The sequence below is a fragment of the Microchirus variegatus genome (genome assembly GCF_963457635.1).
Source record: "Microchirus variegatus genome assembly, chromosome: 8".
NCBI classification, from domain to species: domain Eukaryota; kingdom Metazoa; phylum Chordata; class Actinopteri; order Pleuronectiformes; family Soleidae; genus Microchirus; species Microchirus variegatus.
This window is the reverse complement of record NC_139809.1, coordinates 2,110,114-2,126,703: the sequence shown is the minus strand read 5'-3', so window position 1 is coordinate 2,126,703 and position 16,590 is coordinate 2,110,114. Positions and strand designations below refer to the sequence as shown.

General features: G+C 39.2%; 1 protein-coding gene across 1 annotated transcript; it reads right to left on the bottom strand.

The window, feature by feature from the left end:
- Window positions 1-4,212: 4,212 nt before the first annotated feature.
- On the bottom strand, window positions 4,213-15,266 carry LOC310930626 (inner centromere protein A-like; the record flags this gene model as incomplete). The annotated part of the gene is made up of 17 exons (XM_083893661.1): window positions 4,213-4,388; window positions 4,881-5,034; window positions 5,360-5,422; window positions 5,568-5,606; window positions 6,135-6,215; window positions 6,339-6,459; window positions 7,385-7,557; window positions 9,082-9,189; window positions 9,388-9,508; window positions 9,612-9,721; window positions 11,195-11,212; window positions 12,726-12,866; window positions 13,001-13,088; window positions 14,035-14,077; window positions 14,187-14,800; window positions 14,876-14,986; window positions 15,127-15,266. 17 exons carry the CDS (start codon window positions 15,264-15,266, stop codon window positions 4,213-4,215), a joined length of 2,301 nt encoding a protein of 766 aa, XP_083749787.1.
- Between the last annotated feature and the right edge of the window lie 1,324 nt (window positions 15,267-16,590).

The window sequence follows — 16,590 nt, the reverse complement described above, 5'->3', positions numbered from 1 at the left end:
CAGACAGCCACGTGCTCATCACAATCTGCCTGTGCTCAGATGACCCCCTCGTTCATTGACTACTACTTTATCCTGCACAGGGCAAGAGGCAGTCGAGGCAACCCTCATTCACACCTCGAATCGGGTGGAATTAACATCATTAAAGGGGAAGTAAGTAGTTTATAGTGCCATCTAGAGGAGAGGCTGAAATTTACAACAAAGACCTGCTGCTCTGCTCACCCCCTCCCTTCCCTGAGCGATACGGTATCCGCAGCCGGTCAAATGTCGTCCTCGTCGTCTTTCTCCGTGTCAGCAGAGGGCGGAGCTACCGCGGCCGTAGCAGACGAAGCGGAGAGAGTGGAGGCGGGACTTCAGCTACAAGTAAAGAGACGCTTGTTTTGTTCTCTCGCGTTTGTCCTTACAGGCTCCGGTAGAAAGAAAACATGGCGTTATTTTACATGACTTTTTGAAACACTACGAAAATGAAACAAAAACTATTATACAGCGACTAGACAATGCAGGAGAACATAATATGTATAAAAAAGTGGATTTTGGGTCATATAAACCCATAAATACTACACAGTGTCCCTTTAAATGGAGTCTGAGGGGAACAACGTTCATTGTTTAACTTAACAACTTTCCAGTCTGTAACGAGTTTTCATCAGTCAATTAGAACTTGGATGAGAAGCAAGTTCCCTACATCTGAATTCCTGAAGATACATTGACTTTGATGACTGACTGAGAACCTTCCCAGACACCTAATTTCCCGACTTCTTTGATCATTTAACAAAAGCTATACAGTATACTGCTGTTTAACCTGTGGACCTTGCCGACTCTGCCCCTTTAACCACCAATAGAACCACACCAACCACTCTGACCGACATCTCACGGCTCATACGTCGATGCACTTCATTAGGGTTCGTTATCGTGTGTTTTCCATGCTTTTTAATCGGTCCCTACAGGAAAGCTAAGCAGTCAAAAACAACACCTGCACCTGCAACATGATGAAACCATTCATCAAAGCGCTCTTTCCACACAGACCAGTGAGAGAAGGAGCACAGAGCTCACTCTGTGTTTCCAATTGACCTGAAATCATTGTTGATGTACATAATGTACATGTCAAGAACTGCAACAGGATCTTCTCACAAACACACACTGTCCTCCTGCTACGATCGGCTTCTGTGACGGTTAATTATTTAAAAAGGTTGTTGTAGTTCAAAAGGTTCAGCGTGTTTAAACATTTAATTAGAAGCTATGGAAATGCACAATAGTTTTTCTAATACAGGACAAAAATACCATACTTTTGTGATTTCAGTTTGTTTTTTGTTTTTTTTGCTATGACTTGACTCAGACTGAGTATCAGAATGCAAATAATTTGATTTAAGTGATTTTGAATGTGGAATTGTCATTGGTGCCAGACAGGCTCGTCTCAGTATTTCAGAAACTGCTCATCTACTGGTATTTTCACGCGCAACCACTGTAAGGGTTTGCAGAGAGTAGTAGAGAATAGATGCCAAAGGTCAGAGGAGAACGAATAAGAAGTAGAGTGTTTTGAAAATAACTTGAATAAACAATTGTTACACAAACAAGGTATGAACAGGACCATGTGCAAATGCACAACAAGTCAAACCTTGAAGCAGGCGAGCAATATTGGCAGAAGACATGTCACGCGTAAATAAATGAGACACTGATCACAGGATGATACAAATGAAAAAAAAAAACACCAACTCATTTCATAGCCAAGTTGTGCATTACAGACTCACAACCATGTATATTATCTCTCTAATGAGTACAGTGCACCATGGCAGGAGGAGACGTTCACCTGCCTGACAACCACAGGTCTGTTTCTGCTTTTAAAACATATCAAGACATTTAACAGCCGTTTATAAATCAAAGCTGCACACAGCGAGAAGATGTGGTGCTCCTTCACATTTGAAAACTTTGTTTATATCTGTAACTGATTTGTGTAGCATTAACAATAAGATAAGAGGGACATTTAGTGGCTGATCCTCCAAAGAGGGAATTCTAAATTGACACATCTGCAGAAAAATAAGCATCAAATGACCAGTTCTTTCATGCAAAAGGAAAGACAATAAAAGGATGTATTGTCTTACCAACAGGCTTATTTCTCCTCCAGAATGCCATCTTCTCCTGGGACCTCCTGTGTGTTCCCGTATAAGAAACATGGACATCTCACATTTAACTAACCACATGCATGGAGTGAATGTGTTGGAACATGAGTCAGAGTCTGCACTAATTGCATCTTGGTGTTTCACGTGAAGCAACACAACATAGCAGAGTGGTGTCTCGTTTCTTCTCTGTGCAGCAGCAGGTAATAATCCACAGAGATATGTCTCCAAAGCAAAAAGGTCCCAGGTGAGCAATACAGAGAGTAGCCTGCAGAGGAAGTTCCTTAAAGAAATACACTGTGTGTCAGAAGTGCTGATGTATAGATCTCTCCAGGTTACGAATGTGGTCCGCCCATTACATCTCTCCTTGTCCTGCACAAGTTTGTGTTTCCTCCACGTATCCTATCGTTCGGCAGCAAAACCAGGTACTTCATTTACCACGGATGTGTTGGCAGAAAGCAGACGCTCCCTCCTCTCCTCCTGCAGACTCTATAGCAGATGGAGTCGCATACTGTGGATGATGAGCAGAGCAAAGAGTGAGGAGGAGAAGACCGACTGCGGACACTGCTCGCTGCAAAAGATGCTGCAGGAGTGAAACATCGTCTCTCTCTAACAGTCAGTGCTGAGTGTGAGTGTGTGTGAGTGCATGTGTCAAGGGCGTAAATCTCGGGGGGGGGACATTGTGAACACAAATGAACAATTATGAATAATGTAATAGCGTTCATTGAAGGCACAATATCAGCTGTAATGTAAGATTGCTGTATTTATACAGGATACTTAGGTCATATATTGTGTGTCATTGTCACCCATTAACATTCTTGGTATTGTTGGTTGAACACACACAACCTGTACACATGTAGTACGGTATATGGACAAAAAAGGAACAAAAAAGGAACTTGAATATGATGGTAAAACATTTTCCTTTGTGAATAATAAAGGTATTTTTTTCACCTTCACACCCTGCATGCATTTGTACACTTGTGTAAAGTAAAGACTTTAGGAAGGAGGCTGAATAGTTACTGATTTTGTTATATTATTATACAAGACAAGTTAGATTTACAATAAAAATTATGCAGTTGTCATCGGTAAACAAAGCAGCTCTAATTCTGAAGTGTTTATTGTAATGGAGGAACACTAAGGGCTAGAAAATAAACCACAACATATATGAATTTACATTTTTAATATTAATAGTCATAAAAAGAAAAATCAGACTGATTATCCACAGTCTTCGTAGACACAGTACTGTTTTCAGGAGCTGCGTATGTTCTTCTGAACAACACAGGCAGGTAAAACAAGACGATCATCTTTCCTCAGTCTGTGGATCCACTCCAGTGACGGTAAGGTGTTAGGTGATATGACTGTCTGTAAAACAATGATTATAGCGTTAGCGAATCGAAGTATCTGGTCTTACATGTGAAAGGACTGCAAAAATACTAACGTTTGTTCAGCTGGCGTTGCATATAAACATGGATAAATGCGGTGGTAAAAATAAATATAAACCAAAATACTCACTTTATACAGAGGCGGCCGTTTATCCCGTTTCCTTCATCCGCCGGGCCGGCACCCGTTACCCCCGGTGCTCCAGATCCGGCCAGTGCCAGGCCGAAGTGCGTGCAGCACTTATATATATATATAATATTAGTAGCCAGGTTGACAAAAATATATTGCTTTGATGCCCCGGTTACACAACCAAAGCTCCACTTACTTACAACCAAGCGAGAGATGTAAAAATAACCGGAAACGAATTGTCACAAACATGTCGCTAAAACACCAGAATCCAACACATTTCTATGAATAACCTTTTATACTTTAACGCACTTTTAAAACAATCCCAAAGATAGTGATTCTATCATTTACATCCAGTATATGTTATACAAATGAAAGTTTTTAATGAATCAGCAAAAACTTTCAAACATCCAGATCCCTGTGTGTTATTATACAGATGTCATCTCCCGTGTATCACATAAAATAAGTATTGATATTTTACAAACTAACAACATTGTTAAAAATGTTGACCCCTAAGAAGACAAATGTAATATAATAGAAAAACAATGTTACTTTTTTGGAAACAGACAAATAATAAACTTTATACAGTGCACAGACATTACTTTGATCCACTTGGAGGAGAGTGCCACACGGCGGAGCTGGTGCGTTTAAAATAGCGAGGCTTGCTTTTATAAAAGATGTCCTCCAGTTTTGGTGGTTCAATTTCTCCAAAAAACGAGTCAAAATCAGGAGGATTGAAGTACTGCTTCATAATGATCTGCTGCAGGTTGGGACCTAGGGCAGAAAATATTAGACCGGCATCACAACCCACACAAACAGGCTCATAATGTTGGGAGTAATTAATGGTTAGACATATTATTGTTCATTTAGAGACAGCAAACTCATTTATTTATCCTCGTATTCAGTTTCTTAGTCGTCACAAACTTTGGTTTGTGGACAAAACAAAACATTGAATGACAATGTCATTTTTAAATTTAATTTGTGAAACAATGCTCAACTTTTCAACAACAGCAGCCTTTTGGGACAACTAAGTAATTAATTAAGAAATAATAGACTTATATTATTTAATATCTTATGACACAAATCTTGTAGAAGATCATGGATTGATTTACAGTCATGCAATGAGTAGATATGGTTACTAAACCGTGGGTAGAAATTTCACATTGACCAAATAGAACAGACAGAAATAAACCAACCTGAATGAATTAAACACAGCAGCATTGTGAGCGATAAGCTACTAAAGTAATATAATAATACAGTACATACCTTCTGCCCAGGATGGAATGGGTTTCTTTGGGGCAGACTCATCATCAGTAGAGTCATCACTGTTTTGGTCCATCCCATAATCCTCTTTATTTCTGAACTTCATCGGGGGTTTGTTGCCACCCTTTGGAGTGATGGAGTATGACTGTGGTGATTTCTGCGCAGGATAAAAATAAAACGGAGTAAAACTTTACCCCGATGACAAATCAGTTCTGCCACGATTTAAAGTTGCAGTAGGCGGGATTGTGGGAGCTCTCTGATCTGAGCCTTTTCCATCCGATTAGCACAGACGGAAACACTTAGCATGGCACAGCAGTGTGCCCAATCCTTTTCTGATTAAAAGGACATGATTCATAAAGGATAAGGAAGAGGGTGGTAGAAACTGCATAGATTTATCCAAGGTTGAAGTCTAGTCCTCTCACACTCCAACTGCAGCGTTGATTGTTGAAATCAGAAATACCAGAATATAATTCAATATTTACCTCAATATCCACAGTCACATTGAGGCCTCCACCTTTTCCAACTGGTGTTTTCATCGCAGACTGCTGCAAAAAAAATAAACACGAGTGGAAAAGTTGTGAATGTAATTTAATGACAGAAACTTTTTAACATTCAGGCAAATCATAAATATGAAATAATATGGTCACTGGTTGCCAAATTATAATTTAGTCAATAAAATAACAGTCTTACCTCAATATCCACAGTCACATTCAGACCAGCAGCAGGTTTCTTTACACAGGGCAAACAGGAAGTGAGAGGCATCATCAGTAACTACAGTAGCAAATTTAACGTGCGATTACTTCAGGACTTTACTTTTAATCTTAATTATGAAAAAAAAGAGAAAAGATAATTACATCAGACTGTTCTATCTCATAGGTAACTGTTTTCAAGTTCAAATACCTTGTGTATACCTTGTAAACAAATGATAGTTTAGACGCATATTTCTGCCACACAAGCAAAATAAAACAGATCAGTATCACAACGTTAGAACAATATATATTTCACATTATAATATTAGAGTTAATACGTTAGAGCAATATCGGCTACATATAAGAATATAGGAGTTAATTGTCCCAACTATATAATGTTATAAAAATAAACTAGTACATTATGTGGAAACATCCAACACGATACTGATCTGTTTTTATTTTGTTGGTGTGACTTCTGTAGGATAGAATTTTTTTTAAATGTATCAGAATACATTTATTCTTAACATGAGGAAAATTGAAAATATCAAACAATTCCCGAGTTTACCTGTTTCATAGCAGCAGCCTCTCTTTGCTTTGCTGCCTCTCTGTCCTTAGCAGCTTTCTCTGCAGCAAACCTCAGCTCCTCCTCCTGCTGGAATACAAAGCATATTAACATTTAGATTATCATTTTCAATTAACATTTGAGCTACACTTAAAATGAGGGACAAGGAGGAAATCTATAATGAAGAAACGTCTTGATTTGACGTCTCACCTGTTTTCGTTTTTCCTCAAGTGTTCTTTTCTTCTCTTCCAGTTCTCTCCTCTCTTTCTCTCTCGCTGCTTTCTCCAGTTCTCGCTGCAGAGCCACAGCTTTTTCTTTCTCAATTCTCTCCCTGAAGACAAAATATAAATAAAAAAAAACTAGTCAACAAGCCTGTAAATCAAAGACTGGTGTAAATGTTCATCTAATTTCTTCTGCAGTGCAAGATTGAGTTATATTGAGGTGTAATAATCCTTTACACATCAAGGGTGAATTCCAATTCCTTGCTTAACCCTCAATCTTAACCCTCCATCTCAAAAATGCTCTCCCTCTAGTGCAAGTGTTGTCCTGATTCTCAGAAAAATTAAGTTGAGGGGCGAGTTTAAGGGCTGTATCACCCTCAATATTGAGATTTTCCGAGACCACCCTTGGGAGCAAGGTCTACCCAGAATGCATTGCGTGTTTTCACATAAGAAAGATGGCGTCGAAAGCAGCGAAGCGAGTGCGATACAAATTAAGTATTTTCTTTGTTAATAGAGATATAAAAATGATGAAAACCATTGTATTATCTTAGTTTAGGCCCATATTATGGATTACTGACGTCATTGTTGCGTAACATTTATTTTTATTTTACTATCTTTTGTCAATAGCCGGCCGGTGCGGACAAGCGATCGTTTGCTATGGTTTACTTTTCAATAAGTCGTGGTGTGTGGTAACTGTCAGCTGAATATGTCCGTGGTTGTGGTATTTGTACGAGTATCATCTTATAACTAACTAACAACCTAATAACTTGACTGAAATAAAGTAATAAATAAATAATCGTGACGTAAATGTGTTATTCTTCTTTTTTGGAGTTGACAGACTGGACGCAGCTTTCGCGTTATTCATCCCCCTACAGTCTGAAGACGCATCTGCATTTAAGGGGTGTCCCATTTCTAAGTGACAAAATAACCCTCAACACTTGGTTTTGAAGCCAGTTAAGATAAGGGTTGAGCTTGAGGGTTAAGATAGGAATTGGACCCAACTATTATGATAGAAAAGTATGGAAAATAAATAACCTTTCAGCAGCAGCTTGACGCTCTCGCTCCCTTTCTCTTTCCAGCTCTCTTTCTCGCTCCTGTTCCTTCTTCAGCTCCAGTGCTTTGCGAGCTTCAGCCAGTTTACGAGCTCGCTGTTCTTCTTCTTCCAGCTTCTTTTTCGCGAGTAACTCCTGCTGCCGCTTCTCTTCCTCCTTAAGAAACAAATGTAAAATAAGAAAAAAAAAAAGGGTCTGATCTAAATGTGTCATTCCAGGGAAACTGATAAAGATACAGCCAAAAGAAATGGCAGTTACTGCGTAGTATGAATCAAACCGCACAGATCGTCATCATGATTCTGAGCAGTGATCACAGGAGAAAGTAGCCAAATTGAGAAGTTAACTATTGTAGCTTTGAATGCTTGCATTCAAAAACCTTAATTTTAAACTATAATAATACTTATAACATGACGACGTCATACTTGGAACAACAATTCCAAGAATTTAGCGCATTGTGACGTAGGGTTGGGCGATATGGCCTATAAATAAAATCCCCGATTTATTTAATAAAAAACTTTTTTTTTTTAACTACTAAAGACAAAATAATTATTCATATGATTTACTATGTGTAAATGTATGACTTTTACACATACAGTGTTTCAGTGTCAGTTAATTGAAATATTTTAAATACATCCTCCATGACCGTAGCACAGACTCTGACTGATCTAGGGCCCTAAGATATACGTTTTATTTTTTTCCAAATTCCGTTTTAAGTCTGTTTTTTTACCTTTTATACTTACTTTACCACCAGTAAAGCGTTTGTGTCAGTGAATAAAATATCCATTGAAATGCAACTTTCTTCTTGAATCCACTGACTTCTCAATTGTTCAATCGTTTTCATTTAAGTTAAATCCTAATTAAGTAAATGCCAGTCAATCTTAAAACAAAGCCATGCAATGCTGGTCACATTTAAAAGTAAAATAATTAACATAAATAAAAAAGTGGTAGTGCCCCATCATCTGGTGCAGACAGATTTCTTCGCACCGCCCCTGCGCTGTACTGTTCTCCCTCGACTGCGTCGTGCGCTTCTCCATATCAGACTGGATCATTTCTCTATGCGCAATTTTACCCCTACAACGCTGCAATTAAGGGAATAACAGATGCATCAGATGAGCCGATCTCTTCAGTTAACTGCTCAAAGACTTGAGTTTCAATCGGCACCTGGACAAGAGGGCGCTCGCCGGTTACATGCAGGCGCAGCGCGCTTGTTCCACGGTTTAGAAAAATCTGTGGTGTATAAAAAAAAGTGTATATAAAGTAAATAAACAAGCAATATGCACCGGGGGAGACCCTGGGTGGGTGAGTGTTTGTGAGGAGATGCACGGGCGGTGCCACGAATGAGCGTTCCCCGGAACATTTCCCCAGTGCGAACATTAAAAAAGTGTGCCGTAGTAAGAGAAAATAGATATTTTTAAAATCCTCGGAACAAAAAAATCTAATTAATCGATACATCTGCCCAGGCCTATTGTGACGTCCCTATGAGTGCGGAAGTCAACAATGCGTGTTTTATCTCCTGTACTTGGACTGAGGAGGACCACAAAAACATGAGTGAGTTATTTTTATTCACAATTTACCGACTGATAAGGGCCTCTAGAGTCCTAAATATAGGGATTTAAATGATACAAAAGTTGATTTAGCATAATATGTCCCCTTTGAGGAGGAAAAAAAGCATAATCTTACTGCTTGCTGCATCTTCTTCCTCCTAGCCTCTTCCTCCAACTTCTTCTGCTCAAGCTCCTCCAGACGTTTCAGGGCCAGCTTCCGCTTGGCCTTCTCATCCGCCTGTCGCTGGTTGAAGAAGCACAATATGAGATGAGGGTGAACGTTTTGACTTTTTCAAACCAGTGTGCAAACATTGTTTAAATGAAAATGCATCTGAAGGCAGCGGGCAGGTTTTGGTTAGAGTTGGCGTGTTGTGAATAATTTGTCTTTCATCGAAATTCCTATGAGACAAAGGACAAAATATGGTTGAATTTTGTTCCATACCTTATCATTTTTCTCATCAATCTGTAACATTTTCTGCTCAACCTTCTTTTTCTTTTCCTCCTCCCTCTGCTCTTCTTTCACTTTGGCATCAAACACCCGTTTCAGCCTCTCATCCCTCTTCCTGGAACACAAATTATGAACATTAGGATACATTTTGTAATGCATAAAACATAATAACTGGCTTGGAATAAATACGTATAAAATGTGAAAGACTGAGTTCTAACCGTTTAAGTTCATCTTGTTTCCGTCTCTTCTCCTCCTCCATTTTCTTCATCCTTTCCTCTTCTTGCACTTGCTTCTTTTTAAGTGCTTCCAGTTTGTGTCGCTCTTTTGTCTATACATGTACAAGAAAATACGATTCAAAGGTGTGTTCAAAAAGAAATTAATGAATAAACAAATTTTAAAAAATCAAATTAATGCAAAAGCGCAAATGGAGTGCTTTCATGCAGAAAGTGTTCACCTCCCAGAATAGACACCAAAAGCAAAAATCCATCCAACCAGACTTCTAACACCGTGTGAACAACAGGGCCACAGGATGTGATGGAGATTTACTGTTGACTTGTGATAATTGGTCTCTGAATTTATGTACTTGTACTAGCAAATTCTTGTCTTTTCTTTATTTCTTGACCCTTTTGATAACAAAGAGAAGGCAATTAATTACACATTGTTCAAGGTATGGTGGAAAACAAACAAAAACAATTACATGATGAACTTATTAACATTTACACTATACTCCCGTCAGTACTTCTCAAAGATCAGTGCAGTTATATAAAGAACTGTAGTCGTATAATTGATCGATCTCCTCCCTCAGTGTACTTTACTCTACTGATGATCAAAAGAATAAAAGCGGTCATTAAACTTGTGATGACGTTAATTAACATGGATTCTGGTTAAGATGTATTTTTCCTTTAGTTTCCAAACAAAAACAAGTGAAGTCACCAAAACTGTATTAGGTTGCTTGAAGGTTTGTTATATTCTAAACAACTGCATAACATGAGCATTAGTGACCAATGGAATGAGTGAAACCATCAACTAAGTGCAGTTTGGGGTGTTATTAATATCCAGTTGCCCACTTCACACACGTGCTGCAAAATTACAAGGTTCAAGTGTAGAATATGGAGACAGGAAAGGGGCTTGTGTAAAGAGATGTGTGCTAATGGTGCTTTTCCACTATATACAGTAGTTCTAGCATGACTCAACTTGGTTTGATATCAGGTCTTTTTCATGTGAGGTGAAAGGTGAGGTGTACAGTATGACGACGGCTGCACGAAACTGCCGTGACGTCGGGTTTCTATGCGACAAACAAACTAGCAACAAGAAAAACAGTTATTTTCGGTGTCCTGAATCAACAGAACCACTTTGTTAAAAAGATCACTGAATCGTGACTCAGTCTGACACAGTCACTGAACTGAAATATAGTTGAATGAGTTGTGATTTAGCTCATGATCGCCGGCTTATAATGTTGGAGATTAGCTCATATTTTTAGTCTTTTTAACTTATCTACATTTTGACATTGTTCGGTTTGATTCCTGTGTTGACGTCGTGCTCATGACTCTTCCAGGTGCCAATCTCTGCCAATGTCACATTTTAGTATCAGCTCAGCTCACTTGGAACCTTGCCAGAGCAGATACTAAAAAGAGCACCAGGTACTATCACTAATGAAAAAGCAAAAAAAAAAAAAAAAAAAAGCAGAGTCATGCTAGAACTGTAAAGTGGAAAAGTGCTTTAAATGAGAAGACATTCAACCCAGTTACAATGGGAACTTGGACCCACAAACATACAGTGAGTGCTTCGTTGTCACACTTACCACGATACCAACACTCAACTGATGAGGGGAGAAAAAAAAACAAACATCCATATAAGAGAATAAAATAGTTTCAAAGCTCAAGAAAATACATGTAAATATATAAAAAAAAGGATATAAGGGGTGAGCCAAGAACTTTTAAGATATCAAATAAAGTGTATGCAGCAAGTATTTTCTGCTGTGTAAACAAACAATAATGAGACGGTGACGAGATAAACATGACTCTTTGCGAGAATGGACGAAAATGTTAGTGGGTGGTCTGTCAGACGTTTGAAACGCATGACATTTAGTTTTTTCGGCCAATCACCTGACGGTCACAGAGAAAGCACATTGCTACTTAATATGCACGTACCCCGCTACTGCTTCTGCAGTGTTTGTGCGTGTGTGTGTTTTCACCGTTGAACGACGATGGATAAGGAATCCCACAGAGGGACTGCGGCTGTACTTCTTCTAACCCGACACTTATGTAAGTGGACTCGTTAGCATTTTACGCTAGCAATATTTTTGCTAACATGTTAGCAAACAACAAACGGATGGATTATGTAGCGGCAGAAAGAAAGCAGGACATGACAAGAACTGGACACAGTAGTTAGTAGTAGTGGCTAATGTTAGCCTCTGTTACGCTAACGTCAATTCATTATGTGTGTGTTTCTTTAGCAGCATGTTTAGCCATGTTTACATTCAGTGACGGTGTGGTCATCTCTTTGTGTGTAATAATAGCCAATCTGCAAGCTCACAGTGTGTTGAACTTATAGGTCTGCTGCTATTTTCACAACTTATGTGCAACACTGCCCAACAACAATCTCCAATACTTATTGACCTAAATACATTTGTTAAAAGACTATACTTCTTTTTTTCGACTAAAACTAGACTAAATCCTTTTTGAGTTTTCGTCAACTAAAACTATCACCTATAGAAGTGACTAAAATGTGACTAAAACTAATAAGCATTTTCATCCAAAAGACTAAGACTAAATCTAAGATGGTTGTCAAAAACAACACTGTTGCTAATGTAGAAATGTACAGTGAGAAAAACCCTTTATCAGCCAAAGATGCAGCAGAATCTCTGAAGATTCAGGCCAAGGACTGACACCTGGATTAAGAAGGCACTCCACTTTTAATTCGCTATGGATTCTACAGGAGGTTCTCATGCTGCGTTCCCACACGACTGAAGCAACTTCTGGAGATATTTGCATTCATACATATGACAATCTGCAGAGTTCAGTGCATATGTGAGAGCAGCTAGATTGATATGAGAGAATTAGAACAAACCCATTGATTATAATTATTGTGTGCGTGTACAGTGTGATCCCTCAAAAAACTGAAGCATTTCCTCAGGAAACTTACTAGTAAGCATAGTTGTTTTTTGTGAAGGTCAAGGAGGAAATCAGTCTTTTTGTCCATGACTGATGTTTTTTAAATATATATATATATATATATATATATATATATATTTTATTTTTTTTTGAAGCGCCTCTATCGCCCCCAGCCACCACAGCACTGCATCTTTGCTGCGAGTTAAGCTTTCAACTTACCTTGGGGTCAGCCTTCATCGGAGTGGTGTGTTTAATGAAGGACTTGACAACACCAGTGCGGCCAAGGGTATTTGGAGTCATCATCAGCATCTGATTCTTCTGCACAGTGTGTAAAAAAGATTTCATGTGGGGCTTCATTACCTGTGCATAAAAAAAGAAAGAAAAAGAGAATCAACTCAAAAACTTCATTGTTTGATTGTGAAACTCACTCATAATTTCATGGAAATTTCCCATGTTTTATTATTAACTTGATTAAAAAAAGAGTTTTAACTTACACTTTGACTTTTCTTGGGTGGAGAGAGCCTCTTAGTGGGACTTTCCTCCACAGTGTCTGGCGCTTTACGTTTAGTACTTCGGCGAGACCTGGAGGAACAGAAACGCATGACAGAATTTATTATTCAACAACCTTGTTCAACAAGTATTATCCTGTCATTTAAGATAACAGGTGGGAGTAACAAGAACATGACAATCCCTCATCATATGTTTTCCTGCATGTACACAAAGAGAAGCACTCACTTTCTGACCAAGTGCGGGGTCTGTTGCTTCTCATTTACAACTGAAAATGAAAACACATTTGGCAAAACTGTCAGACACCAACATATAAATAGGTTCACCAAGAAATATGAAATAAAATGTAATTAATTAAAATTAAATTAATAAAATGGAGAGCTTCTTTACCCATCCTCCTGTCCGGTGTGGCCACTTTCTGCTCAGCAACAAACAGCGATGGGGGGGCCAGTTTGGGTAAGTGTGCAGCCACTGAGCGGGTAACACGTCCAATAGATGGATGGACGCTCAGATTAAGCTGAATATAAATACATTTAAACCAATTAATGCAACACTAAAACATCAGCTGATCAATAAAATGTAGGATTTATTTGGCACTTCATAGACCAACGCATGTATTCATACCATTTGAGTTTCCAAAGATCCCTCTGCTGCGGCATCACCCTCAGTGTCTACAGGTACATCCTCTGACATGCTGTAGATGTCAAACATTAATATGGTCACAGGTTAAAGTGAAAGAAGATACATTTACCTGCCACCACAAGAATTTGCTCAAAAGTTCTAGTGTGTACAATTTCACAACAGACATTGGTGAAGTTAGTTGCAAGTTATATTAATAATAATATTCCTCACCTCAACCTTACTATCCCAAGTGTGTTGGAAAACCTATGTAGCCCTCTGTTACCATTACAACTCAAAAAATGTTTAGTTTGTCTATTGCTGAAAAATGTATTCACCGGTATACTGCCCAGCACTAGTGGCCTCCAAATGAAAATGTAAATATTTTTGAATATGTACTTACCCCTCTTTATCCTCTTCCTCCACAGAGTCCACACTCGAGTCCTCTACAATGACATAAAGTTAGATGTAACATAGCAATAATTAAAGTGCACCAGACTTTGCAAATGTGTGGTATTTCATACACTAATATGAAAAACATGGCTCCCGTCTCACCAGTGATATTGCTGCTGCATGAAGAGTTGCCTGTGCGACCTGTCTTCCTCTTGAGCATGGAACGGCGAGAGGCGCGGCGAATAGACTCCTGAGTCATACTGTGTCGCAGACCAGCCAGAGAACGCCGTAGCTTGAGAGAGCACCGCACAGAGCTCCGGCGAGAGTTTTGAGGGGCTGCAGCAAGTGTGATCTTAGAAGCTGAACGGCCAGGAGAAGGTTCCAGACTCCTGGCGAGCTCTGCAGACAAGCGGTCTGCTGAGGAGATCCTGACAAGAGCCTTAGGTGAGGGTATCTTTGGTGGAGTCTGGGCATCACCACATGTATCATCAGAGGATACTTCTGGATTGTTTGCTTTGTTATTTAGATCCACTATTTCTTCCTCTATCAGCTCAGACATCATGTTTTGCGCCATGTCAGAGCTGCCATGAGACAAGTAGCTCTCATCCTCCGATACCCCTGTCTTAGTCTGTTGGGTTTGACGGGTGGTGCGTTTGGGCAGTGTGGTGGGGCTGGCCTGTGAGGTAGAAGCCTCAGGCATGGCTTCATCTTCAGCAATGTGGTTCAGTGATTTGACAGAGGAGCCACGAAGGTTACTACGCTTTCCTTTTGAAAACCTGGACATTAGAAGAAAATTTAGTATTTAAAAAGTAATGTGTAAAACTCTCAAAAAAACAAAGCAGGCAACAAACCTTCGGCTTGCTTGATTTTCTTCCTGGCGACCCACAGAAACACGCTTCCTTCGACTATTCTTTTTCTGTGATGGTGTTTTTGGCATTAATTCTGGTTCAGCGTTGAAATCTCTGTTAACAAATAGAAATTGCTTCAATTGTATAACCTGGAAAACAATTGCAGAAGATTTGTGGACTACAATACATTTCAGAGGAAGTAAACCTGTGAAAAGAGCAAAAGGATCCCATTTTATTTATAAATTCAAGTCTACCTTGAGAACATGCGCTTGGCTTCTTGTTGGATCTCCTCAAGCCAAACCATATGGACATTATCAATTTCACTGACGAATTCCTGTGCTTTTCCATCAAACGTGTGCATGATAGATTGCACCGACGACAGTACGGTGTTCATGGTGATGGCCTGGAGCAGAGATTGAGCAGTTAAAATCAAGCTGTAAACGGCAATGGACAACAAAAATGGTCACTTGGAGACACAAAGAGATTAGATTAAAGAGATTTCCCAATCCGTTTTGATACCACTCCCCATTCAGTGTAATTACATGAACCCCACCAGCCTTATGTGCACAGAACAGCAACCCTTTCCCCAAAAAATATCACAGTGTACATCAAAACACAACAAAAATATTTTCAAAATAGAACAGCTGTGTGGACCTAATATTGGTATCTAATGTTATACTTCTAACATATGTCCCTGATATCATTGATTCAGAATCCAGTTTGATTTTGAATTAAATTGTAATAATGCAATTTCGAGATTGCTTTCCAAAGTAGTCGCAGTTCTCTGAGAAACTTAAAATAATAAAAACAACTTTATTGTACAGCTGGAGTAGGACATTGTTTTATTGTCTGATCTCACTATAAAATATAAATTAGGAGCAAAAAATACGACACACACAAAAAAGCCAAGAAAGTGCAGTTTTAATGCGGTAATTCCCGCCTATGTATCAGGTATTGTACACTTAAGGGTCCATTTTGCACAACCGTTGTCTCTGTACGTGGTCAGCACATGCGCAGTGTGTCATGATATCACAGACAGGTTAGGGTGGGCCGTATTTGAAAACAAAATGTGACCGACTATAGTATAATTGTCTATTCAGGGCTGAAAACAGCCCATGTTACGCTTTTACAAACAGAGTTAGCCAACGTAGCGTTTCAGTGAAACTAACGAGTTTAGCTGACTAACTTCAACAAAACCTACACAAATGGGACACCAACAACAAATAACGTTAGATGTTGCGCTGTAAATGAAGGGGTTATCCAGTTAAACCGAGTAATATTCACATGTTAATTGCTAAGCAATTGTTCTGCCTTCGAGTAAAAGTAGCAGTTAGCTAGCTCATACTAATGTCATCGCTGGGTCCTTACCCTTTAACCGCGTTGACAAAGAAGGAATCCGATGTTTGTATTCCACTAACTTAAATAACTGTCTCTATCGCAGAGTGGCGTGCAAATACACGGATTAAAGTGAAAGAGAATCCACTTTGATTTACTTTAGACCACAAAACTGACTGATCCGATCGCAAACAGCAGCAACAGTTCTGCTCTCTCACCCGCTGAAACCGTTTAACTGGTTCACCAGCCAATCATAGAGCTCCATGAACAAGAGAGGCCGCTCGATTTGTCAATAGAGGTTGGCCGAGGAGGTGGAGACTCTCGTTTGTGGAGTACAAAAGCAGGAGGTGGAGCGGAGTGCGTAAAACGGCCTACACCTATGA